Source organism: Aricia agestis, chromosome 1 (assembly GCF_905147365.1).
Source record: "Aricia agestis chromosome 1, ilAriAges1.1, whole genome shotgun sequence".
NCBI classification, from domain to species: Eukaryota; Metazoa; Arthropoda; class Insecta; order Lepidoptera; family Lycaenidae; genus Aricia; species Aricia agestis.
This window is the reverse complement of record NC_056406.1, coordinates 16,875,733-16,903,576: the sequence shown is the minus strand read 5'-3', so window position 1 is coordinate 16,903,576 and position 27,844 is coordinate 16,875,733. Positions and strand designations below refer to the sequence as shown.

Genomic DNA, 27,844 nt, shown 5'->3' with positions numbered 1-27,844 from the left:
GTAATTTAGTATATATTCAAAATATTTGATTGTTCACATTTTAAATTTTATAATCACAACTTTTAATTTTAAAAGCATCCTAAATTACAATTATAATTTATACGCGTTATTTACCACAGTAATAATGAGTAATAACCCAAACTATTCTTAAAATTTTGTGATAATAATGAATATTAATTGTTATATTTAGATGTGTTTCAATAGGAATAGGAATAATATACTATTTAATACGCTTTTAACATAAATTTCAATAAAAAGAATTCTATGAATCAACATGACTGTAACAACATGACCTAACCAATACCCATAGTTTTCGAAGGCAAGTATGCCTACACATTTACGTTTGCAGCCAAATTCCAAAAACATTAGCTCATCGAATCATAAATACCTATTACATAGATTTCAGTTTATAATAGAGTGCGAAAGGTGGCTTTCCAATAAATCTGTAATTTGATTTGATGATACAAATGACCAAGAATTTTATGTCACCATCTCACGGTCTATAACAAATGTTTTGATGGTACCGTAACAAATACTTGACTCATCATACTGTAACAGATATTTAGCTTACTGCACTGTCACAAATATATTGCTGACCATACTGTAACACATACTTCGCTTACCGAACCGTAACAAATGTTTTGCTGACCGCGTTCTAACGAATACTTCGCTGACCGTCGCGCGGGGCGCTAGTAGAGCAGTATGCGCTTCTCGACCTGCTTGCGGCAGATGGGGCACACGGCGATGCGGTCGCCGCACATCTGGCACATGCCGTGCCCGCACAAGAAGATCATGTTCTTCAGCCGGTCCAGGCAGATCGGGCACATCGTCTGCAATGTCAATGTGACAAAATATGTAGCGTGTAACAAAACTAAGTGATAATACATTAGGGTATGTATAAAGAGTTCGCTGTGAAAGTAGCAGCGCTGAAAGAGTACTTAATTTTTTTTTCACCTTTGTATGGAAAAATTCATGAAGCGGGGGCGCTTGCCCATACAAATCACAAAAACTGAAATTCTAAATGCCTAGCTTTGTTAACATCGAAGATAAAGGGAGTGTGAAAAAGCCGCGAACCGCTTCAAGAAAAGTATGCAAGGCCGTGCCTTTGCTAAAAAGCTTGGCTGGGACACTGCCGTGCCCCCAGATTCACTGCGTTAATGTTTTTTTTATTAGTAAGGAGAATTAATGAAGCTGCATTCTGCTGCTTCAAAACTTGGAAAAAATATACTGTAAATTCATAAAGTTAATATACCTAGCGGAATAGAGAAACACAGGCCTGAGCAAGAGAGATGTCACTATCAGTAACGCTGCGTGGTAAAAAGAGACGTGTGATACGTGACAGCAGCACTCTATTTTTGACGTCCAGTCAGCACGTGCCGTACGTTGACAATATAATCTCATAGAAATCATGTTCAATCATGCTTGTGTAAAAATATGTGTACGTAACACATATTTTTACACACAGATTTTTGCTCTATTCCGCTAGGTATATTAACTTTATGTGTAAATTACATTTTAAATTTTACACAGGTGTAATGTCAAAAACATTCTGAATATAAGCGCGCCCCTAGACTATGGAGTGTAGATGGAGGAGAACTATCTCTGTATGTAAAAAGTGTCCGCTGAAATGCGTTAAATTAGGGTGGCGCTACAGTAGCAACAGGGTAAATTTTGAATCATTTAGCAGCTTTTATTTCAGCTATTTTAGGTTATATTTTTCAAAATATATTGGTATTAACCAAGGTATTAACCCATTAATTCTGTGACTCGGCTATTCGGCTAACTTCAATTTATATTTTGTCACCAACGGATACATTCAATCCATACCCTTTGCAGCTAGCGCCACTCTTGGAGGATTTATCGACTGTTATTTACTGCGTACAGCTGGACACTTTTTCAAATATCCCCCATATATAAGATAGTTCTCCTCCATCTACCCTCCATGCCCTAGACCTACAATAATATTGAACAATATCACGTATTGCGTAATATTTTTGACCGTCTAGGCTTGTACTGTTATCTATTCTGTGGTCTAGGGTCGATATTGAACATCACCTTCAACCTAATTGTCAAATAAGCTGTTCAATAAAATTGAAGCGTGATATTGACAATAAAATTGCTCGTCTAGGCGGCCGGTTACACTACAAACACAGTCGATATGTTTACCTGCTCTTTGATATCCTGCAACTGTTGCTGCAACTTCTGCACGTCAGCGGGCGCGGGCGCGGCGTTCGCGGCGGGCGCGGCAGCGGAGCGCGAGCCGTTGTTCATGAGGTGCGGCGCCATCTGCGCCGGCGCCGGCTGCCCCTTGTTCACGTGGATGTGCGCCAGGTTGCTGCCCTCCTTGTCCGCTGTCATACAATGTTTTGGTACTATTTGTATTAAACATAAATGCAACCCTCTACGACCAAGTAACGAGTTTAAAAAACTATACAATCCTAATATTTTCTTTTTAAATACGAAATATATAATAAAATAGCCTTTCATTATACAAAGACAATGCGCATACGACTGACAGCGGCAGTAGTACTCACGTTCAGGTTTGCTAGCAGCTGCAGCGGGCGCGGCGGCGGCGGCTGCGGCGGGGGCGGCAAGGGCGGCGGGGGCGGCAGCAGCAGCGGGTGGCGGCTGCAGCGGCGTGCGGCACTCGACGCACTTGCGCATGAGCGGCGCGCAGGCGGCGCACGCGCACACGTCGCCGCACGGCCGGAACACCACCGTCGCCGGCGCCTCCGAGCACACCACGCACTCGCCCACGCGCGCGCGCGACGTCACGCACGCGCGGCAGATCAGACACTTCTTCACCTGGAACGTTATGTTGAGATTTTAGGGGAATACGAAATAGGTACCTCGGGGTTGCCTTCCGATCCTTGCAGCTAGTAGCACGTGACCGCATCCCCAGACGCAGGAAGCATTACACTACGAGCATAGATAACTACGAGGCACTATTCACTAAACAATGCTTGCGATGGATCAGAAGACTACTGACTACATGATCTTCATCGCGTGTCTGTCGTGTTAAGAATTAAGATCGTTGAGCTTACAAATATTATTCAAACTTTTAACATACCCTGGCGGCGCAAACGTTGCAACAGCAGATGTGTCCGCAAGGCCGGAACAGGGTGTCACGTTTGGCGTCGGAACAGACGAGACACTCGTCGTTAGTGGGGTCGCCCTGCGGCGCGTCGCCCGCTGCTGGTACAGCCGCCGCCAGCGCTGCCGCCTCTGATGTGCTCGCTGCCGCGGTGGAACTGCTCGCACTCGTGTTCAGGGATGTCTCGCTCTCAGCTGCCGCCTCGCCTGTAGCACTGGCTCCTTCCTTGCGGCAGTTGGTCAATGTCTTCCGAAGATTTGGATCCGGGCATAGGTCTAAGGGCGTTTGACCTGGAATCACAAATTCTCGATTAAGATAATGATATTCAGGGAATATACAAAAAATTTGTTCAAGCACAGAAATGATTCTTGTCATTTTTGTGCTTGAACAAATTTTTTGTATATTCCCGAAACGAAAAGCAATAAAGTGACAGGTATATATTTTACTTCTTACCTTTCTTATTTTTAATGGTGAGATCGGCGCCGTGCGTGGCGAGGAAGCAGGCGATGGAGGCGGAGGACTTCTTGTCGTGGGCGTGCGTGATGCCGCTGAGCAGCTGCGCGTCGCGCGCGTCCTGCAGCCGCCGCAGCTGTTGCAGCGTGTGGTGACGCAGCGCCTCGTGCAGCGGCGTGTCGCCGTCCTGAAGTTATAGTTTTTTTAGTGAGTTTGCTTTTTCTTTTCGAAAAAAAATATGGGGTGGGTTTCTGTTCGCGGTCCCTAAAATTAGGCCTCTGATTTTTATCTAACCTAATCGATGAAACACTAGGGTTGTTTCTAGCTGGAGGTCTGTGAGGCAGTAAACACATTTAAACTACGCAAGTTATCAGAACTAGAGATCGCCCGATGGTCGAAATAATAATAATAATATAATAAATATTTTTATTATTATTATAAGCATTGTCTAATAGTAAGTATCTAAAATTAAATAAAAAAAACAATAATCCATTTTCAATTTGTCAACTTGTTGTCAGCAGACTTCAACCATAAATAAAAGAGTATAATTCGTATGTACAGGCTTGTCACTCAAAAATCTGTCATTTTTCCTAGTAGTGGTGTCGTAGTGTGTGTAACGTTTTATTTGTTAAAAATATATATGATAAAAGCATAATTTTAAAATAATATTAGCTCGATGCACTCCTTCTCCATATAAACAATAACTGTGCGAAATTTCATGCTCATCCGACCGATCACAGCTAAATTGACATAAGCCGACCACATGAGTCATGACGTAGTTCCGTCAACTGCCAAGGAATCAATTTCCTCGATGGTACATACGTAATCACTAATCACCCTGCTGGTTTCTAGTTCAATCATTCATGCGCCTTGCAGGTATCTTAATTCCTACCATACCGACCCACCTTATCACATATATTGAGATTAGCGCCATGTGCGATGAGCAGGCGTACTATCTGCGTGTGCTGGCGCTCGACGGCGAGGTGCAGGGCGGTCTGGAGGTTGGCGTTCTGCAGGTCGAGGCGCGCGCCGCCCCGCACCAGCAGCTCGGCCACCTCGGCGTGGTTGTTGAAGGCGGCCAGGTGCAGCGCCGTGTAGCCGTCGTCCTTCGCGTCGTCGATTATCCACGGCCGCGGCAGTTTCCCCAGCATTATCTTCATGGCGCTGAAATTAATAATCTTCAGTTAAGCTCAGTAAGCAATCAGATCCTACAACATCTCGATCTCTCGATCGACGTAAATCTGACTAGTTTTTAAGCGAAGTTCAAGAAAGGTCAAAGGAGGAGGTTTTTGTTGTAATTTATTATGTCTCATTTGCCATAACCGATTTCTGACACAATTAACAACAGGTAACAACAACTAAAGTCTATTACATATTGTAGGTTTATATCCAACAAGTAAGAACTCAAATATTATCTATTCTTAGGAAAATGCGGTCGTGATATAAACCTAGAGAATGTATATAAAATCCTAATCCTCTTTATATCGCGTAGCTCAGCATACGAGAACACTCATAACATCAATCTTTCAGCATTCACTGTGAGACATGGGACATGGGTCTCAGATATAGAATTAATAAAATCTCGTTGTTCATTTTATGAATTCGCAGTGGGTATAATAAATATCTACATGACGCATTTCCCACTTATATCTGTGTTTATTAAAAAATTGGAATAATAATATAACAGACGAAGGACAGGTTACATTATACAAATCTAAGAACAGCCTACCTAGCATACGCCAACGAGATATCTCACTCTCGAGATAATTAAATTTTGACTCGAGATAATTAAATCTCATAGTGTCAAAATCTCGACATTATCTCGACCAAACTCTATAAAAATGTGTTATTTCGATGATAGATCTGCGCGAGAAAAAATGTTTGTCATGCTAGGGTCGATAGAGATGAAGAGACAAACCATCAAACATCGAGAAAACATGTAGAGTGAGATATCTCGTTGGCGTATGCTAGATAGGCAGAACAGACAAACGAAGAAATTATAAGACACATTTTGATTCCCAATTTAGAAGGTTACGTAAAAAGCTACTTAGCTAACTGTAGGAACTGTTGTCTGTGACAAACGAATTGCAAAACACAGAATAAGGATATTTTAAAATTCATTTGCTTTTAGGGTACGGGTCGGGCGGGGTAAGGCGCGGGTCTCCTGCCGAGACAATCATATTATTAGCATCCCTATCCTCGATACGGTTGTTTACAAATTTAGATTTGAATAAGTGCGTGGGATGCGAGTTTCAGCGAGTGTTGTTAAGTTTTGGGTTTTAGATGATTCATATGGGATCTTTAAAATGAGCGACACGTTGTCGGCAGTAGTTTCCAGTAGAAAACGAAAGACGAATGTCGAGTCAACAGTTGTGGCCAGTTGTCTAAAGGCTAAAGTAAAGTCTTAACGAATAAAATTTTAAGAAAAGTGAAAACGTCATACTGTTACATAAGATAGATAAGGCACAGGAACCCTAAATGAGCTCACGGGAGTCGGGAGCTATTTTGAGAAAAAAATGTGTAACGAAAACAGAGTTTCTCGAAGAGGGCGTCGCTTCTGTGGAACGATGATAATTCAGGATCGCGCTTGCAGAAATGCACGCCTCCGTCGAGGTGGTTGAACCTCGATCGAAAATAGCTCAACCATCGCGAGGTGCGAGGAGCACGAGGGGATTTCGTTCCTACTCGTGTAACAAAATTTTAGGAAGAACGTTAAACGGAGCGGCGACCCGAATACGCGCTCCCGCTCCGAGTTCACTCTTTTAATTCCGGCGCTCGCTGATATAATCGGATAGTTGGCGACGATAAATTAGGCGAGGCACATTTTAATATGCCGCGCTACGTTCGAGGAGTAAAAATGAACGAAGTAATTAAATAAGGTCAAACGTCGCGGTCGGCGCGCGGCGCGACCTACGTACGGCGTACAGTCGGAACCCGCCCGGCGCGGCCGCCTGCGCGCGCGCACGCACGATGCCCGGCGCCGCTCTACCGCATGAGTGAATACCGGAGCTTTGCTGAATTTTACTTCAAAAACACCGTTGGAAAGTTACGAAAATTATGTGATCATGGGTTCATAAGTTCATATTATGCGATACTGAGAATTACTTAGGTAAGCTTTAAGACAAACGACAGTAAATTACTAGTGGAAGATAACTATAACTCGCTTCTGGAGCAGCTGATGTGCCTACTTAATTAAAATATATTATTGCTTTTGTAATTTAGTCACAAAGGTATATTATAAAGACCGGAAGACAATTAGTTAAATGTACGATATTATGTTCTTTATAAAAATACAAAGAGTCAAAATTATTGTAGCGTTCCGAGCGTAGCTGTTCTGAGAATTGAACTTTGTACAAGTACAAACAATTTAGTTATTCTGGAAACAAGGTCGATGGTTTCCTCTGTTGTCACAACCACCTTCTTTTAATGGGAATGTGATGTGAATGTCCATGGTCAAGTTTGCTATATTAAGTACGACTTCCCTGCATAGCGACGCCAGTATGGTTCGTTTTTAATTAACTACTTTATACAATGCGCACAATCATTATGCAATGTGCGTGTAATGCCTTGTTTGATATGTTAACATTGACCTATAGTTAGGAAATAAATTAAATCGCCAGTTAACACAGGACCGATTTTACATGGGTGAGCTCTTTATTAATGTATTTCCATATCGCACACTAGTAAAGACATCCATGCTAATACCAAGTACCAACACGAATGAGAAATTATCATTCATCATTCATCATATCATATTTTTTTTGTAAAATTAGAAATAAACTAATAAAGTTAATGTTGCTGCTGTTCGAATTTAGTAGAGGCTACGTAATGTATGCGAATAATAAAAATAGGTAATACAACATAATATTATAAATAAAGGGAAAATATTGGGGTATGGTGTACAAGCGTAAATAATTAATCAGTATAATAAGTAACCTCTGTTTTAACTTTTAATGCTAACCCCAAAATATTGCTTTAAAACATTTCATTAAGAGGGCGAATAAGCAAGCAAAAAATCAAACATCGTCCTTCACACTCATATGCCAGGTGAAAAAGACGACGCGGAATCATCGTCAAGTTAGTTTTTTTTATAAGTCGATAATAATTATACAACATTTTGAAAATCCGCCAGGCCAGTCCCTCGGTGATGGATTTATACCATGATTTCTTCATGTTATTTTGGCAATATAACATGAAGAAATCATGATCTGCATGTATCTTTATGATTTTTTTCTATCGAGAAAATTTAAAGACATCGTGTTTGCGCTAGGTCAGACCCTCGATAATATAATGTAGTATCTATGTTTAAAAAATAAAACAATTCGGGTAACTATTATCTATATATAATAATTAGGGACGCTATATCACGAAAACGCATGTGTTTCTCAAAAGGCCGAGAAACCATTTCTCAAAGTAGCTTTGAAGTTTTTACCATTGAGAACAAGGAAATTGACTAGCACTCTTAATATTTTGTGGTCAGAAAAGGAAATAGCTACTTGCCATCGCTATTTTTAGGTAAATACGTTACTGCTATTTTCTCATTATTGACTGATACGTGGACAACTAATTAGGGTCAAATTTAGACAACAAAATTAAATATGCTGGGAAATATTTAAATTTATATTATATTAAAATGTTAATTAACAAAATTTAAACAAAATGAAAAACTGACATTCTAATAACCGGTATGGTTTCCTTTGTTGGTTAAAACCATTTGACATCGGCGTGGCATCGATGCAATCACCGATTTGACGGACTGCGCCTTATGTTTTGGGTCTTTATCGTGTTCGAACGTCCACAATCCTAGCAACACTTCTTTAGTATACAGTATGCTAATATTTGTTTATATTGAAACTGGTCTAGTTTTCCTTCAATTCTTTTATGTCCTGAAAAACAGCCCCAGATTTTAATATTGCCTCCTCTATGTTTTATCACCTGCTTCTTTGTATATTTTGGATTAATGGCCGACTTTTTTGGCCGTCGCACATATTGTCTGGTATCTGATGAAATCAAATTTATCTTGGTCTCGTCAGAAAGTAGCACATTTTTCCAATGAGCAACAGTCCAATGTCCATATTTCCTTGCGAACGCCAATTTTGCTTGTTTGTGTTCTTTCTTCAGTAACGGAACTTTCCGTGTAACTCTTCCTACAAGTTTTACCTCCACTAGCCGCCTTCTGACAGTCCTCGCTGATACTCCAGCATTCGATTCTGGCCCAAAAATGTCGCTCTTGATATGAACGGAACCCTTAAAGGGGTCTCTTTTCGCGAGAACAATCATTCTGCGATCATCTTGTGGGGTGGTTTTTCTTGGTCTCTTCTTTCTAGGCACAATTTCAGTGGTGTTATGCGTTTTGAAATATGCCACGGCATTGTAGACCATGTTTTTGGAATATTCCAAATGATCTACTGCTATTTTCTTGTAAGGCCACCCACGTTGGTAAAAATTGAACATTGTTGTGTCACAACTCTTCTTTGACTCTTATCATTTAATGAGTTTACAAGACACACAATAACGATCACGCTTTTCAAATTAGCGGCAGAATTAAGAAAACGCGAAAGAAAAGCTATGACTTTTTATTTTTGTTTTAGTTTATAAGGCAAAAACTAAATGTCCCTAATTAGACGGCCAGATCTTTTGTATCATATTTATCATCGTCATATATATCATAGAATCATAAAAAAATGCATAAAATCGACATATTTGCTTTAGTGGCCTTCTTAAGTTCAATTTGCGGGGGAGAAATAACAAACGTGCGTTTACTCCTACTGTGTGTACACACCTATAAACTTTATGTTAAAATTATAAGTATGATAAAGATATTAATTAAGGTTAGTATTTAGGTTATAATTAGTCATAAGGACATAATGATCATGTACACGAGTCAGCCACAGAGTCGGGTCGGTGAGATGTCACACACATGTGCGGACCCCACCTAGAGCCCGGGACTCCCGAGATACAGGGAACTCTGTATTTAACATTATATTCATCTTAGATAAACACACACACACTTTTGGTTCTGATACTTTAATCAAAACTGAGCTCAATTTCTCTGTTTGTACGTACCGTAGCTAAAGATCTCTACATATTGTCAGCCGTCAGGCAGTAGAATTGCAGTCAAACATACTAATATTATAAAAGTATTTATAAAAAACATCACTGTTAACATTATCCTTGTGATCAAAAATTAGATACTTACATAGAAAGTTTTTAAATCAGATAAATTGCAAAGAAACGTTTGGTTAGTAGAGTCCACCTAACTCTACTGCGCTACAGTTTTTAAAGTAGTTTTAAAGACAAGTTTGAAGTTTGTGTGCAAAAATAAGTGTTTTGTTTTATCTGCCCGCATCGTTCTCCGATCAATCTTATCTGTATCAAAAAGTTGCCCTGTAATTGTTTTTTAAATATAAATTGTTGAGTTGCTAACAATAAGCGTAGATAGAGTTTTGAGACATTGGTTTATATCTTTATTAAATTTGGGAATAAGTAGGCATTAAAATGCATGAGTTTACAATTTTACTAAAATGTATTATATGTGACTAAGTAAGTATTATTAAAAACTCGAAAGTCGAAACATACATTATTTGTTAACTCTACATAATATGTAGAGTTAATAAATAATGTGTGGAACTTTAGCTCATACTTTTCGCTTCAACATTATTTGAGACTATGAGGCCATAAAGGGAGTAAATATAAATAAGAATAACAATAATACGACGACCTCTGTGGCTCAGTTGGTGGGCTGTTGGCAGCTCAAGCCGGGGGTCGCTGGTTCGTATCCCACCGACGGAACAAAAAGTTTTCACAGTTTCGGGGTCATGGATGTGTATTAAATATGTGTATCATAATATAATAAAAATCTTAAATATATGTATAGTATAACAGTGGTAACTAAATATTATATTTCCGTTATCTGGTACCCGTAACACAAGTCCGTCAGGTATTTAGCACGGGGCCAGACTGATGTAGTGTGAAGCGTCCTTAAAAAAATAAATAATAATCATAAACAAAGATAAAATTAAGTAACACCCTATTAAAAATTAATGATCTACTTACTTTAATCATATTATTGTCTATCTTACAAAACAACTATAAAGTGTTTTTAGGGTTTTACCCAAAGGGTAAAAACGGGACCCTATTACTAAGACTTCGTTGTCTGTCCGTCTGTCTGTCTGTCTGTCTCCAGGCTGTAACTCAAGAACTCTAGGTAATAGCTAGAGAGTTGAAATTTTCACAGATTATGTATATCTGTTGCCGCTATAACAAATAATACTAAAATCAAAATAAAATTAAAATTTAAGGGGGGTTCCGATACAACAAACGTGATTTTTTGGCCTTTTTGCTCTATACAGTGTGTAACAAAAATAAGTGATAATACTTTAGGGTGTGTACGTGTTCCTTGTAGAGAGTTCACTGTGAAAGTAGCAGCGCTGAAAGACGAATTTTTTTTTTCACTTTTGTATGGGCAAGGGCCCGAGCGTCACGAGTTTCCCCAAATAGTCCTTAATTATGTATATCTTAATTATATGTGTAAGTACATTAATATCTAAAAATAATTTTAAAACAAAAAACCCATACAAAAAATACAAATTTTGGCCTAAGTTTCCTTAATAATGGTACGGAACCCTTCGTGCGCGAGTCCGACTCGCACTTGGCCGATTTTATTAAAGCTATTGAAATCAAAAAGCAATATAATATGTAATATGTCTTTAGTTTTAGCTCTTAAAATGCCCTTAGCCATGTTTCTATCATCAAGTAGCTTCATCTCTCATGACAAGCAGCAGCTGTAATATAATCTAAGATACATCTCCGAATGAGTCACAAGTCACAACAGTGCGGCGTGATTACGATAAGGAAGTCGGTTTCCTATGGCAAAATAATTTTAACCACATCATTTAAATGAATTCTTACAAAGCCAACGTTAAATATTACGCGGATAGTTGGGAATGACTAATAGTAAGTGTAGCGAAGTATTGGATTGCATATTTTATTTTTGGCTTACTTATACATTTTATGGTGGACGGTGATCATTGTGCTCCTAAATTATAATATTCAAAACTAAACATTCCTTTATTTTTAAGGTTTCAAGATTGCTTGCTATCATTGAGCACTTGTGGGCTGTGGCCTGATAAAAATGGTTTTAGACCTGCGTATCACTTTCTGAAAATTTCCTCCTACCTTGAATGAATTTGAAAGTACACTGTACTGTTTCATGTAAGTATTTTACATAAAAATACCATTGAATGTATTTTGCAGAAAAAATATATTTTATGTTTTCAGCTATAGCTTTTTCAAATACGGTAAAGCACATATAATGCGATTGTTTAATTTGTTTCTTGAAGTATGAACATTTAATTGTGTAGGCGAGACAAGAAGTAAAAATATGTCTAAGTTCAGGAGTTCAGTAGGATTATCCACCAATTCTGGGAAGCCTGTGTACGAACACTTAAGTCTCTTCTGATATTATGTACTGGATATTTTACTTCCACCTAGTTATAAAGTGCTAACATCTGGCAGAATATGCAGCCTCAATTCTTCTCTGCTTTATTACCACAATTGTATAATAAAGTCTCACAATCGCGTATTGATTACACATAATTCTCAAACAAAAAAATATTTAACACGGCAGGGTTCATTGTAAAAACAATAGCTAGTGATAGGACACCGACATCTGTTTGGTGTTTGCAATAAAAGCCCCTTCGACCCTTTCAGGTACGGCAAACGGTTTGCGGAGCGGACGTGGGTTCCGATCCCGCCGTACTTAACTATTTGTACAAAGAATATTATTACAAATCCGGTATTCGTAATCACTCTCTGTTTAAATAGTCTCGGGTGTAACTATTAGGTGCAATATTTCATAACCAGAATAATTCTCCAGCACCTGACATTATACAGACAAAATAATTTAAAACGCGATTGTAAGCGAGTTACATAAATTATTGTCTATGAAATATGAATTATATCTTATATCTTTAAACGAGCAATTCTTGTATATTATATCTATACATCTATAATACATCTAAATAAAATTGGAGTGTCTGTTTGTAATATTGAAAGAACCGTTTTTTACTACATGCATATGAATGTACATACGATACATATACCCAATACATACATACATACATCTAAGTAAATAAAATTGGAGTGTCTGTTTGTAATATTGAAAGAACAGTTTTTTACTGCATGCATTTGAATGTACATACGGTACATATACCCAAATAGCAATTTTTCAATTTTTGTCTGTCTGTATGTCTGTCTGTTTGTTCCGGCTAATCTCTGAAACGGCTGGGGCGATTTTGACGGGACTTTTTTTGGCAGATAGCTGATGTAATAAGGAGGAACTTAGGCTACTTTTTAACCGACATTCAATAAAGGAGGAGGATTTTTTAATTTTTTTTAATATTTGTTCGCGGATAACTCCACCGTTTGTGGACCGATTTCCAAAGTTCTTTTGTAGTTGTGTAAGATATAATTCAAATTTGGTAACATGTTCACAAAAATCGTGATCCGATGATGTAATCCTTGAGGAATTGACGGAACTCCTCGAAATTTATATCGAAACATATACATAGTGATTTTACCGTTTTCTGAAGGATTTCAAGCATATACGACCAAAAAATAAGAACTTGCACCGAGGTATACCTTGGTTCCGAAGATGCTGTAGGGCAATTCCATATGCGACTGACTCTACATTTCATACGACTTGCGTAATGCGTTTTATTTTGTCATAATATATTATGTTGGCAATATCAATTTTAAGATGGCTTTGTAGCAGATTAAACAAGTTAACTTATATTATAGAAAAAAATGGTAATCACTGTTGTTTTCAAATAGCATTTATTTAGTCAAACATAAATGTGACTGACACTACATGCAATTGGTTTTGTCTCTCCTGAAAATTTCCTAAAAATGACCGTGGCCATAGAACTTAAACGACGATAGTTATTATGTTTTTATAATGATTAAAATATACAATATTTTGTTAAGAAAATTTTAGTATCCATATTCAACTAAGTTTAAGCTCTTAAACGTATGTACTCCCGTTTAGACTTAAGCCGCACTCCGTCGGCACGACCCGTATCTCCCGTGGCAAAAGTTCGTATCTAGTAAAAAACGCGACACTGAACACTCTGGTGCGATATTAGTCGGCGATACTCCCGCCCGATGATCTGATTCCCCGCGGATCCAGAATAGTAAGTTATGGAAATGTGCGATTGGGGCAGTAGCGGGCAGCGGGCAACTGCGGCCAATAACAATGTCACATTAATATTCAACAGGCGCTCTTTGGACGTTTATGCTCCGGCAGCATCGCCATTCTTTTTATCGAATAGCGCATCTTGTTCGATCACGTAAAATAATATTGAATTCTGTAAATGCTATTACTATGCGTACCGCCTTTCGACCCACTTTTCACAATACATTTGTGCCATGTAATATAGGTATAGGTTTGATAAATGGAATTATTCTATCACGGATTCAACTTTATTTATTGATGTTTGAGCTTGATCTTCATACTGATAAGTGTTATTCGCTGGTCATCATAATAATTATAAAATCTTCTGTTTGAATCATCTAAGTATATTTTTCGTATGTTAAACCGATATTTTTTGTTTGACAAAAGCTGGCAGGTATATAATTTGTCTTAATTAAGCTATTATGAATTCTCTACTAAGCAGCTTAAAGAATGTATTAGGTTGGGGAAAAATTTTCTTCGCATTTTATATAAAAATTAAAAAGGTTTTTTATAAAGTTTATTAACAAAAACAATTGACTAAAGTATATAGGTGCCATTTTGTTCGATAACTTTTTTGGTTGGTAGGGACATGATCCTATTGCTATAAAAATGTTGGGGCTTCTGATAAAAAAACTGCGACAACTGGTTTTGGCAGTCCTCTTGTGATGTCAACCTGACGCTGCCTAAGGAATTCTGCAGCGACCGAAACAGGTGGAAATCTGAAGGTGCAAGGTCAGGACTATACGGCGGATGCATTAACACCTCCCAGCCAAACTCTCGTAATTTTTGCTGAGTGGCTAAAGATGTGTGAATTCTAGCGTTATCATGGTGAAAAACCACACACCTTCTGTTGATTAATTCCGGCCGCTTTTTTTCAACTTCTTGCTTTAATCTCATCAGTTGTTGGCAGTACAGTTCAGAAACGATGGTCCTGCCTGGCGGTAACAGCTCATAATGACTAATGCCCTTCCATTCCCACCACACACACACAGCATCACCCTGTTGCGAGTTAACCCGGGTTTTGCCACAGTCTGTGAAGCCTGACCGGCCTTTGACCACGATCTTTTTCGCACGTTCTTGTCGTACGTGATCCACTTTTCATCACCAGTTATCAGCTTCTTCAAAAATGGATCGGTTTCATAACGTCGTAATAAAGAATCACAAATGAGTACACGGTTCATTAGGTTTCTTTCAGTGAGTTCACGAGGCACCCAATTATCGAGCTTTTTTGTGTAACCAGCTTTTTTAAAATGCGCCAAAACCGTTTTGTGATAAAATCCCCAGTTCTTCAGCTACATCGTAACTACTAACTTCTAGCTCCACTTTTAAAAAAATGGCATCAGTTTTGTCCGTAACAGGGCGACCAGAGCGACGTACATATTTGATATCAAAATTTCCGGATTGAAAACGCTTAAACCAAATTTGCGCTACTCTCACAGATACTGCATAATGCATTAGATCTATAAACATCTCAAATTTTGTTCGCGGCTTGTGTTGCATTTTTACCTTTTTTGTACTTAATAAAATTTTAAAATGTATAGAATTTTTTCATTAGAATCACTCATTTTAACAATAAGAAAAACAAATGAAAATCTCACATTTACCTAATTTGAATTTGGAATTGTCTTCTGTAAAATTAATTAAATCTGATTTTTAAGATACCAAAATCAGCCAGATGCAATTGGCATAGCCAAAGAGATTTTATGACAAGTTCATACAATATACTATAGTGCGAAAAGACTTTTTCCCCAACCTATTATATTTTTGCTTCGAATTTGTAATAATTTAAGTATTCTGCAGCCGAGCCGCTAAGAAGTTTGAATTTAAATTCCCTCATATAGCGAACGTTCGCTTAAGTGATCGTACGGGGTAAATGTTTCCTTTACTATTTTGAAACATTGTGATGTCAAAAATGCTTACAAAACTATGTAGCTTTCGAGTAGACAAAAGATGAGTTGGCCGTCGTCCCACTTGTTTGTCTACGAAACTTTGCCAAAATTCTTTTATTGACTGAGTGAACGTAGAGGCGAGTTTTACGGCCGGCAGCGGGAATTCTCGGCCACAATGCAGCGCCCGTAGCACTATAGTTCGACTGTGCAAACACTATCCACGGGCGAGCTCGCTTCAACTATGTAATGTAACGTTTTTTACTTTTTGTTTTCAGGCGAGCGCGAAATGCTCTTTAAGTGTTTCGAACGGATAAGGCCGCGATCGTCGGAAAAGTGTACAGTTTTCAGCGAGCGTTTAGTCGATCGTTCGGCCGAGGTCAGTGAACGCTACGGATTGCCAGATCTCGCTATGGAAACTATGTATAGCCCGACTACCCCGCGGGAGGTGACAGTGGTGGATGGTGAACTACTAATAATAGCCTCCCCTCCAGCGCGCGGCGATCGCCGCAGCGGCGGGAGCGCACATGTGGCGCCCGCCGCCGGCGACGCGCCGTGCTCTGCGCTCTGCGGCCGCGTTTTATTTTCGACCCGGTCGTCGGGCAGCGCGGAGTGCCGCTCCCTACGTAGGAGCCTCCCTCGTGTCCGCGAGCGGGCCGCGGATGTCGCGGGCGCTGCGAGTGCTGCGCCGCCCGTGCACCGGCCGCGGCCGCAACTTGCACGCCGGCTGCAATTTCGAGTAACCGATCCGACGGACGCACGCCGGTGGATCTATTTCGGGAAAATACAAAAATGGAATGGATGGTACTCGCGACTCGAAAGCGAACTCCGGTTGGGTCCATTTTTAGAGCTGGACTGCGCGTGCGCACCGAGAGCGCCGCCAGTGCTCCGGGCGCTCCCAGCGAGCCGTGTCGCTCCTCCTCGCCGGGTCAGCTGTCGCGGTGTGTGATACTCCAGAGGTGGCCTCGCGCGAGGCCGAGGAAGGAGATCGTCGGGACGGTGACCGCCCGGGATCGTAAAGTGATGAAGATCGAAGAGTGCAGCCTTGCGCTAGTTCCGTGCTTCCTTACTTCCCATAGTTTTTATTCGTATGGAATGTAAAGAAGTATGGAGCTGCGCGGGCGTGTCTGCGATTACACACGTCAGTGCCTCGTCGATATGCGAATGTGATTTGTTAAACTGTAATGGATTTTAGCGGTGCTACTGTTTGTTTTTGAATTTGTGTATGCTAGGGGTGTGTGAATTTTTTTTGAAGTTTGAGAGATGATTTATAGGCCAATCGGAGGGAGGTAAAATTATTTTTTTCTTAGTTTTAAATAGAAAGAGTGACAAAAATTGTATTTAAGTTATTTAGAACATAGTTGAAAATAAGGACAAAACACAAGTGAATACTCGTAGTACGACGTTGTAGATTTAATATAAGTGGCATGCAGTGGTGTTAAAGTTTATTTGGTTTATTGGAGCTGGCAGTCGTAAAGTAACATGTGGTGCGGTCTAGGTAACAGTTCTGACTAAGGCAACATAAATAAACTTGAGACTACTGACGGCGGGTGCCCGAGCCGAACATAATTATACGATGGAAACGAAAGCGGACAAACTAATATATTTTTAAACTCCGCTGCGAGAATATTAAATTTCAATTTAAAGCGGCACTTTTTAAACGTTTTCTTCAAAAAATAGAATTAAATGTGATAAGTACATAAAACAAGTAAGGTAACTGAGATTTTGTTAGGATATTTTTATTTTTTTACTAAAAAACTGAAAACATAATATTATTTTTTAAACGAACCATTTTCAAGCTAATAATTTTCATTTTTTGCCGACTTCTATAATTATGAAACGGTGTAAATTTTGATAGAGATTATCAAAATTTACACCAGCAAATGTAGAGACACGAGTCAGAGCGTGTAAATTTGAAACGAATGTATTATTTCTTAGTACCTAATGTAGTCGGGGAAAAGCAACAAAAAAGCGACGACAAAAAGCGAGGAGAGTTTTTGTGAGCCGCCTGCGCGGGCTGCGCCACATGTGGAGGCCGGGAGGAACACGGCTCGTCGTTGTGATCGGTCGCCGGTCGTGGGCCAGCGCGCGCGCCGCACCCCGGCCCGCCCCGGCCCGACCCGGCACGGTTAATACTCACAGTCTTATGCCGTACAACACTTAAATCACTTATATTATATAATATATTATGTTAATGCAAGAGAGATATATTATATCTTGTATAACATAAGTTATACAAGATATAATATACACCTTAAATACTTGGTCTCAATGCTCACTGTCATATCTTAAGCTCTACTTGGTGTGATTTATCAGGAATATTGTAAACTTTTGTTGCCAACATGTATTATACTATACTCTATAAAATTAGATAATATTATGCTGAAAAGATTTTACAACTCGTCACAAACGCAGATATCTAAGATATTTTTAGACAATTCGTAGTTCGTACATAAGGTTATCGAATAATCAGTCTTTGACGAAATATGCTTAAAATGAATTAGTCTACGAATTACAAACAGAACACTTATAAAATTTGTTATAATATTGTACTCGTATTACACAAGGGTCTTGAGTCTTGACTCTTGAGATGTTAGTAAACAGTCCATATATTTTATACAAAATATGTAGAGAATATTATGTATTATAAATTTAACAGTGGTTTTAAGAAAAGCCTTTATTGAAGCTTTTTCATTTTAATTTTTTTTCTTTTCCATGCACATCGAGCTCTACATATTATTAGCTCTACATTATTATAGGATTTTATAATAATTTTATTATATCTGGATGTTTGGATCATTTTTATCACGGGTCTAGGATGATAAATATTTTTGTAAATTAATTATGAAATATGAAGTTGAAATAATACCTACATTTTCTGTAAAAACATGAATCCATGAGGCTAGTAGATTGAGTCTTTCAAAGTTTCAAGTTTAAAAAACTGTATCTAACAGCATTCTCTTCATTCAAAAATTGTTTTGTAAAATTACTTTTAGAATTTTTTTGCTATTTTATAATTTTCTTTAGAACATTGATATTCAACCTTTTTATACGGGCTACAAAAACTTTTTTTTGTGTCACGGGCCGCAACCAAAAAAGAATAATGTTCTTCAAAATTAGCGATTTAAAAATGGAAAATTATTCTTTTTGACTTAGCACTATTTTGCCAGTGGGTAAGAATTTCAAAATTTCAACGCCCATGGACAGCAGTCACATAATTTCAAGACTTCAATATCTTTATTCTTTAACAATGATAATATTATCATCTTTAAGTAAAGCCAAGTAGATGTATGCTTTCCAGTATCTTACTCTTTCCAACTTTGGCAACCTAGCCAGGGACTAAGGTAATGCGTTTCTGGCAAAATAATGTATCAATATGAGTTGTTGTAAATGGTTTGCAAAATTAAAATATATTATCTTGAATAAGTGTTACGTCATAGTTTATAAAAACATTATTTTGGGGTACCCAGTAAAATGAGATAATTTTCTAAGCTTTGAAATATATTATAGCAGTGTAAGCTATGTTTACAGTTTAACCTACATAAACTACTGCACAAAGATTGCTCGCTGCATTACAATTGTTTAGTCATATTAATTAACCGCCTACTGGTCAGAACTCAGAAGCACGACGAGCGACGAGCTGACGACTCATATGAGTTTATTGTAATGAGGCGACGCACGAGACAATATTTATACGGTCGACTCGCTGACGCCAGCGGCGCGAGTCGCGACCGAAACTTATCGGCGAATACCAAATCAAGCGTGCCGTAAAACTTTATGTGACAAATGTTATTCTCTCTAAGGTATTTTTAGGGAGGTGTGCCTGCCTATTCGAGGAAAAATGTATTTTTACAACGATTGACCACGGGGTCGTTACCGCATAATACGTGATAAGGAATAAGGATACCCAACAAAAACTGAAACATTGTTTAAAACGACGCGAACAAAAACACAAAGATTACTCGGGGTCTCATTAAATTATAAGGGTTTAGGGTACGTAAACAAAGCCAACATTAGCCAGGTTCCGTTTATTGTTTCGGTGATGAGGGGGGCCGGCCGCGGCCGGGGCAATGACAGCACGCAATGTAATCGGGAGCCGCATACCGCGCAAACGGCCGCGCCCGCCGATTGATTCCCGGGAGACTCGAGAGAGTCGAGTCTCAACTCGCAACTCTTAACTCGAGTCGGCCGTCGAGTGAAGTCGCGGGTCGCAGCAGTCAATAGCGCAGTCTACGCGCATATGACCGCGGCTCGAACCCGACCCGCGCCCTTTAATAGTGCACGCTCTTTGCTATATCGCACAAAGGCGTTTTCTATGAGAAAGGGATCTTGACCTACCAGTTCGTATAGCGTGTTCGACTCTTAAAATCGTGTTGAAAAACAATTTATTCATGCATCCGTGCAACGACTGTCGCTAACAAAAGAATATAAAACTAGACAGGGGGATAATGAATGCTAGTCGAAGACCATTTTAATAGAGTTACATGCATTTCGGCTAAGCTTTTATTTTTGAATTGAATGCATCAATGATTTTATGATTCGGGGACTGAAGTTGAATGCTCGTGGATTAAAACCAGGGATTTACTCTAAGAAAGGACGCTATCATATTATGTTTCCAGAATAACAATCAGGAGGATATTTATAAGTACGAGCACTAAATTTTTCGTCAATGGGATTTAAATAGACAATACAGTATAATGGAATCAGTATCTCTACCATGAGTTTAAAGCTATAGTATTTATCGATACTCGATACCGACTACGTAAATATTTAGAATGGCGATTTATTTCCGCAAGTAACCGCTAGAGGCGCTGTAAAATGTGCATTACTAAATATTTACGTAGTCGGTATCGAGTATCGATAAATACTATAGCTTTAAACTCATGGTAGAGCTACTGTTTACAGGTAAATAATACCTCTACATTTTAAGTTACAGTACCTGGATGACCAAGCTTTCCTCGGTATAGCAAACACTCATTGCTTCGTGTTACTTAACAACGACATCTGCTGGAATAGCTTTAGCTGTTGTGTCGTTAAAGCAATTAGTTGCTCACAAAATAGTATTCGCCAATAGATGTCAGGAAGAGTCATATTTTTCAGTTTATTGATTATCGATAAAACACGAATAAAAAGACATTTTCTAAAAATAATTCCTAGCTAGATCGATTTATCGCCCCCGAAACCCCCTATATACTAAATTTCATGAAAATCGTTAGAGCCGATCTTCAAAATACTGCCTTACTAAGAGGATTTTTAGAGTCCCGAGGAATTGGCCACGTACGCGGATTTGGGCTATTTACAAATATCAATGGACATTTGGATTTCTTTGCCACATCATATCTTTTGTCAGCCATTCAGCTCTACAATCTACATGCGAGAATTATTTTTTTAATCTAAAACCTTACTTCAGTAGATAATGTTATATAAGAAACGTAAGTATCATACTAATAACCTGAAAGTCCATCTTCACATTGGGCCATTTAATTTGCCATCACGAATGCGAAGACGTTGTCTAAAGCATGCACAATCGACGTCGATCATGGATAGTCATGAATCATGATCATAACATACAAGTAATAATATGTATACTGGGTTATACAGTCTACAAGTTTGTAATAGCTTTTATTGATCCATCATGGACCAAAGTAAAGCCATAATATTACAGTACGATACATCAACAAGATGTAAACTGTATTTAAAGTAACTGTCTCTACATAATATATTCTATTTTAAGCAGATACGTAATGCATGTAGTTTCACATATATAAGTCAGAAGTTTTTTTAAAAGCTTTTGTTTAACTTGCTTTGTATGTACTATCAGAGAAGTTGATTCCTATGCAAATCGGGGACCTAAGTAGTTTGGGTGCGTTACGTCAAACCCAGCCGACAGATCACATTGACATATTCGACCAAATAAAGTTGGTCTGTCAATTGCATAGGAATCAATTTCCTCGATGGTACTATGTATGTAAGTATGTATGTTCAGGTGAAATTTTGGAACTCAATTTTGAAGCAGATATATTTACCCGATTGAGCTGAAATTTTGCATACACGTTTAGTTTGGATGACAATGCACGATATGGTATGTGACATCTCTCTAAATCCAATATGGCCGACCATCCAAGATGTTATTTTAGAAGCGAAATAGTGATTTTCTATCCAGTACTACAATTATATGGATATTAAATTTTTGAGTCATTCATATGGCGGCTCATCCAACATAGGGAAATAGTTATTTTTAATGCACTTCTGCAATATGGGTATGAATTGAAAAGGCTCATCGAGAGTAACTCGAAAACGAATGTAATGTCAATCTACATCCAATATGGCGGCTCATCCAAGATAGGGGAATAGTAATTTAAAGCACTTCAGCAATATGGGTCTCAAATAAAAGGGCTCATTGAGAGTAAACTGAAAAGAAATAGAGTCTAGTCGTGTCATGTCATGACGTGACGTGTCGTGTCATGTCGTGTCATGTCGTGTCGTGTCGTGTCGAAAATTAAGTGTAAAAAATGGCCGGTCACTTTTTAAAGTGAAATGTTACTTTTTGGACACGCAGAAATAAACGGAATATAACAACTCGCTAAATACAGACACGATTTTTCACTGAATCAGATTTTAACAAATTCTTGAAACAAAACAAACTACAATCAAACACAGTAAGAAATCTAGCCAGAAAATAACTAAAAAACAAAAAAAAAATATTATCAAAAAAACTTTTTGAAAAAAGTTTTTATATTTAAATAAGTACTCTAAAAAGAAAAAAATAAATTTCTCCTTAAAAGTTTTAACTATTAATTCATAACCTAAATATTAAATATTATACAATTTGCATGATTATAAAAGCTTGTTAAAAATCTGTCAGTATTTAATAAATTTATTAAAATAAAAAATATAATAAATATCGATAAACTCAATAAAATTGGTACTAGTTTATTTACAAATCACGCGACAAGCTTTTCTTATCATGCAAATTGTATAATATTTTATTGAGGTTATAAACTTAGTACTGATTAGTTAAAATTTTTAAGGACTTTATTTTTTTCTTTTTAGAGTATTTAAATAAAAGCTTTCTTTTTCATAAAGTTTTTTTTGATAATAATTTTTAACATAATGTAAAAGCAATTTCAAAGCGTACGGATTCGAACGTAAATAACAGGGGTGTAATTCTTAGAAAAAAAGTTTGAGCAGTTCCGGCGATTGATGTCTATTATAAAAAAAATTAAGATCTTTTTAAACCAGTGTTTTTGAATGTTAGCAATTTGATGTGAGCCTAAGGTTGGTACTGATATAATGGACAGTTGGTGCTGAAACGCGGATTCTCAAAAACCAACCTACACTCCCCGACGAGGTAACACCTAACTGTTAGGATTGTCATAAGTCATTCATCTTGATCAATGACGAAAAAGCGATAACGAACATTAATCTATTTTTGGCCATGTTTGACGTCGACAATAGGCTATTTGACCTAATTTTTTTTCTTCATGTTAATCGCTTCTTAATCGTTTATTTTCATAAAAAAAATATTTTGATATTCTAAACAGTAGAAACCCATAAAAATCTTGATTGAAAAATATGCCTTTTAAATGGCGCCGAAAACACTGTCCACAACAATGTCCATTGCCATTATATATATATTTATATAATAAAACTGATGTTTTATTTTAATTATTCAACAAAATATATTTTACAATTCTTTCTAGGCTTATTCTTATACAAATAAACTTACATATAACGAGCGCGATAAAAAAAGATACTAAATTACGAGTCTGATGACGTCACATCCAAATCGGAAGTACCGCAAAAGCGTTTTCGTCAGTACAAATCATATTTTCATAAAATCAAATTTTCAAATCGACTTTATTTATCAATCATAAGCTTTTATTTGATGATAAGGGTGAAATACGGTTTCTTAGGCCAAGTTCTACTAGAAATATGCATTTGTTCAATGAAATTGAATATAGGTCAAGTAGCCTATTGTGTATATTATTACAGGCAGCAACAGCGAACATAGGTTTGTAGTGTTGTCTAGAAATGCCCATACCCAGATTTAGCGTGAAGAAGGGCCTTTATACGTTAGTAACAGAATATATTTTTTGACCATAGTTTTAGAAGCTGGAGGATGTCACGGTATTTGTGTGGATGACGCGTGGATAGCCATCAGAGTGTTTGGCACCGCTCCAGGGGCCGCCGAAACTTTCCTGGCGACTGCCGCGAGAACACAATCGTTCTTTACCATACTCAGAATAATATCACCCCTTTTTTTAACAGTGGGAAATGCATTACGCATTCCCGGCAGCCCGAGGGAAAGGCCGCCGGGATATGTGGGACTCCCCAGGTGCTGTATGTATGCCGATGTCCATGGCCGGCCGGCATAGTGGGAAGACCGTCGGTTCGCACTGCGAGAGGGTGCAGGTTCGATCCTGGATCGGTGGAGGCGTGTACCAATGAGACATTTTCAGATCTCGAGTACATAATACGAACGCTCATACGGTGAAGGAAAACATCGAGAGGTCCCAGACGTATTAAACTGCTCATTCCTCTGGACTAGGCCGACCATGTTGCGACTTGCGAGAGTGCCGTATGTGCTTGGGCAACCATACGGAGTACGCACATTTAAAAACTTGTCCAATACACTTCAGTATTTTAAGAGTGGTTACTTAATCGCTCTGAAAATACTGTATAAATTATTTACAATGGATGCAAATGCCTTGTTTGTGAAATGTCTTTGAAATGAATGAATTGCGCCTGCGTCGACCTATTTTATTTCTACCTACGATAATACGATACGATAATAAATTGTAATTTGTAAGTTAAAGTAGGTTAAAATCACTTAATTTGATAGTTACCTCCAACTTGAGAAATACTTATTTTTAGGGGTATTTGTTGTTATAGCGGCAACAGAAATACATAATCTGTGAAAATTTCAGGAATCTAACTATAGCGGTTCCTGAGTAAGCCTGGAGACAGACGGACAGACATCGAAGTCTCAGTAATAGGGTCCCGTTTTTACCCTTTGGGTACGGAACCCTAAAAATGAATCCATATTTCCCTTGGCCACGGCCCACGACATCACGCGTCAACGGCTAAACCGATTTTGCTCGGTATAGAGATTCCCGGAAAATGTACTGTTCCCGCTCAATAGACTTTTATGATTTTAGCCTGAACTATTTAATCTATTTTGATGTTTGGCATGGAGATACTAATTAACCTCCGACAAAAAAGAGGGGTGTTATAAGTTTGACGTGTCTGTCTGTCGGTCTGTCTGTCGGTCTGTCTGTCTGTCTGTCTGTGGCATCGTAGTATCCAAACGGGTAGACCGATTTTGATATAGTTTTTTTTGTTTGAAAACTGACTTAATTGAGAGTGTTCTTAGCTATAGTTCATCATCATCAGCCTGCTCCGTGCTGAAAAATTGCGGTTCATCTGGTTCGTGAAGGGCCGATTAGCAATTTGCAGTCGTTTGGCGGGCGTTATTCCATTGCATTCTAGTTTGTGACATTTAAGAATATTTACACATTAATGGAAAGTTGACCTGGTGCTGTAGCATCACCTGGTATTTGGTAATCAATAGGATACCCAACTCCTCACCAACTTACAGCAATGGTTTCGCGTTTGGGCTCATTTTAATTGCGACAACTAGTAAGACGTAGATAACCAATAAATTTTTGGATGCTGCTGCTGCAGCATCACCTGAATTCTATAGGAGCCGAGCTCCATATGAACCCAATGTGGAGGTTTCATGTTTGGACTCATATTGGCGGACTCATCTAAAAGGACATTCCTAGATGGTATTCATTGGGATATAATATGATCCTGTGGATAGGAATTATTCTGCACTATAACCAACACAAGTTTAAAAAGCATGAAATAAAATTAAATTAAGAAATTAAAAAAAAAACCCAGCCAAACAACTTTAATAACAAAAAAGTAATGAAATAATATATTTTACTGACTTTAAGTTTAAATAATTCCTAAGTGTAAAGTGATATTTTAGTCCATAATTGTCGTCAAGGTGTGTCGGGGGACCGCTAATGTAGATGTTTGATTTCACATAACATTAAAGTTTAAGGGTCAGTTTTCAGCGAACCAAATCAGTGATATGGCGATGCAAAATGCAAAAGACACTGTTGGCGGTCCCCCGACACGCCGTGACAACAATTATGGACTAAAATATCACTTTGCACTTAGGAATTATTTAAACTTAAAGTCAGTAAAATATATTATTTCATTACTTTTTAAAGTTGTTTGGCGGGGGTCTTTTTAAATTTCTTAATTTAATTTTAATCTATCTATCTACTAGCTGACCCGATAGACGTTGTCCTGTCTTAACGATGATTATTAAATTCAAATTGGTATTGTGGCGGTACCCACAATTCGCCTTAAACATGCCTTTTTTTTTAGTTTGTCCTTAGTTTTCTAAGCGCATCGGTATATATACGACAGCTGAAATGTATCAACTATCACGTGGGCTTCGGCCTGACCGAGCATATCACCTCGCTCGGTCGGAAGATCTTCCTTTGTGGCCACCACGCATATCCCACAGTATAATTAATAAAAAGTGTGTTGCCGTTGAACTTGCAAATACATAAATGAAACACCAACTAGGAACCTTTCGAGCGATCGTGCGATGGCCAGAGCAAAATTGCAGCAGAGCAATCTAATAGTTTGGGATGAGTGCACGATGGCAAGGAAAAATAAACACCCTTTTTTATTATATACCGATTTGACAGGACAACATCTGTCAGTAATTTAATGAAAATTGAATGCGACTGTTGACACAATATGTTAAAATATTTAAAATTTTAATTGTAACAGCTATTACGAAACCGTACTATGTATGTACGTACTCAATAGGAATTTTGATAAATTCCTATTGAGTTTTCCTAACCGTTGCCTAAAATGAGCCTAGATGGACGCTCACTTGCAATCGATCGTTTCGATCATTCTGGTGTGAACATAGTTGATTTGTCGGAAACCAAAATATTATTTTTGATGGTCTTCAACCTGTCTGAGAACCGATGAGCGTAGGCCGTAGCTGATAAAATTTAAGCTCGCCAGGCTTCTAATCTTGTTATTCGGCTTCACAAAATATAATGAGTGTACAGGTACTTTTTACTGAATGCCTATAATTATTTGATCGTATTTTGTATCACAGTAATAACAAATATTAACTTATTTCTTCGCAATAAGGTTTAAAAGTAATAAACCGAATCTGTCTTGGACCGTACACGGTACAATACCGACATATTAAACACTGTGTGTAAGAAGATCAAAATTCAAAGTTCAAACTCTCTCGAGGATCGAGTGTCCCTCTCCTCCCGTTAATTTTAGCGTCATCGGACGACGGTGGCGCCCCCACGTAAGTGGCTATTTTTGACGTTAACACAAGCTCTGGAGAGCTAAATAATTCTGGGAGTTACGAACAGATGGCGCGCATATTTTGTTTAAGAAGATTTAAATTCCTGATTGACATAATACGTAGGTATTAAATGTTTCGATCGTTAGTTAAGGGCTCAAGGCCCAAGTGGCTTTTGTAGAGTAGGCTAAAACTAGAAATTCTAATATTTATTAAAAAAAATTACATTAAAAAGATCCAGCAGCGCAGCAGGCCCTTTGTGATAGAGACCGTTTGAATATTTTTAGGGTTCCGTAGCCAAATGGCAAAAAACGGAACCCTTATAGATTCGTCATGTCTGTCTGTCTGTCCGTCCGTATGTCACAGCCACTTTTCTCCGAAACTATAAGAGCCATACTATTGAAAATTGGTAAGTAGATGAAGTCTGTGAACCGCATTAAGATTTTGATACAAAAATGGAAAAATTATTAAAAATGTTAGGGGTCCCCATAGGTATAACTGTAACAAAAAAATTTTTTTTTCATCTAACCTATACGTGTGGGGTATCTATGGATAGGTATTCAAAAATCATATTGAGGTTTCTAATATCATTTTTTTCTAACCTGAATAGTTTGCGAGAGAGACTCTTCCAAAGTGGTAAAATGTGTGACCCCCCCTATAATTTCTAAAGTAGGGGCATGATAAGTCTAAACAAAATATATGATGTACATAACTATAAAAACTACCAATGAAAATTGGTTTGAACGAAATCTAGCAAGTAGTTTTTTTTTATACGTCATAAATGGTAAACCTTAAACCAACAAAAAAATTTTTTTTTC

At 38.0% G+C, this 27,844-nt stretch overlaps 1 protein-coding gene across 2 annotated transcripts in view; it reads right to left on the bottom strand.

Annotated features, from left to right (window-relative positions):
• Window positions 1–202: 202 nt before the first annotated feature.
• Window positions 203–27,844, bottom strand: part of LOC121725269 (E3 ubiquitin-protein ligase MIB1) — a 228,785-nt gene continuing 201,143 nt past the window's right edge. For both annotated transcript variants that reach the window (XM_042112137.1, XM_042112145.1), the window contains exons 12-17: window positions 4,453–4,711; window positions 3,548–3,734; window positions 3,071–3,384; window positions 2,535–2,805; window positions 2,167–2,351; window positions 203–830 (exon numbers count right to left, since the gene is read on the bottom strand). In XM_042112137.1, the coding sequence (XP_041968071.1) occupies window positions 690–830; window positions 2,167–2,351; window positions 2,535–2,805; window positions 3,071–3,384; window positions 3,548–3,734; window positions 4,453–4,711 (1,357 nt within the window). In that variant the 3' untranslated portion in view covers window positions 203–689. The remainder of the gene's footprint in view (window positions 831–2,166; window positions 2,352–2,534; window positions 2,806–3,070; window positions 3,385–3,547; window positions 3,735–4,452; window positions 4,712–27,844) is intronic.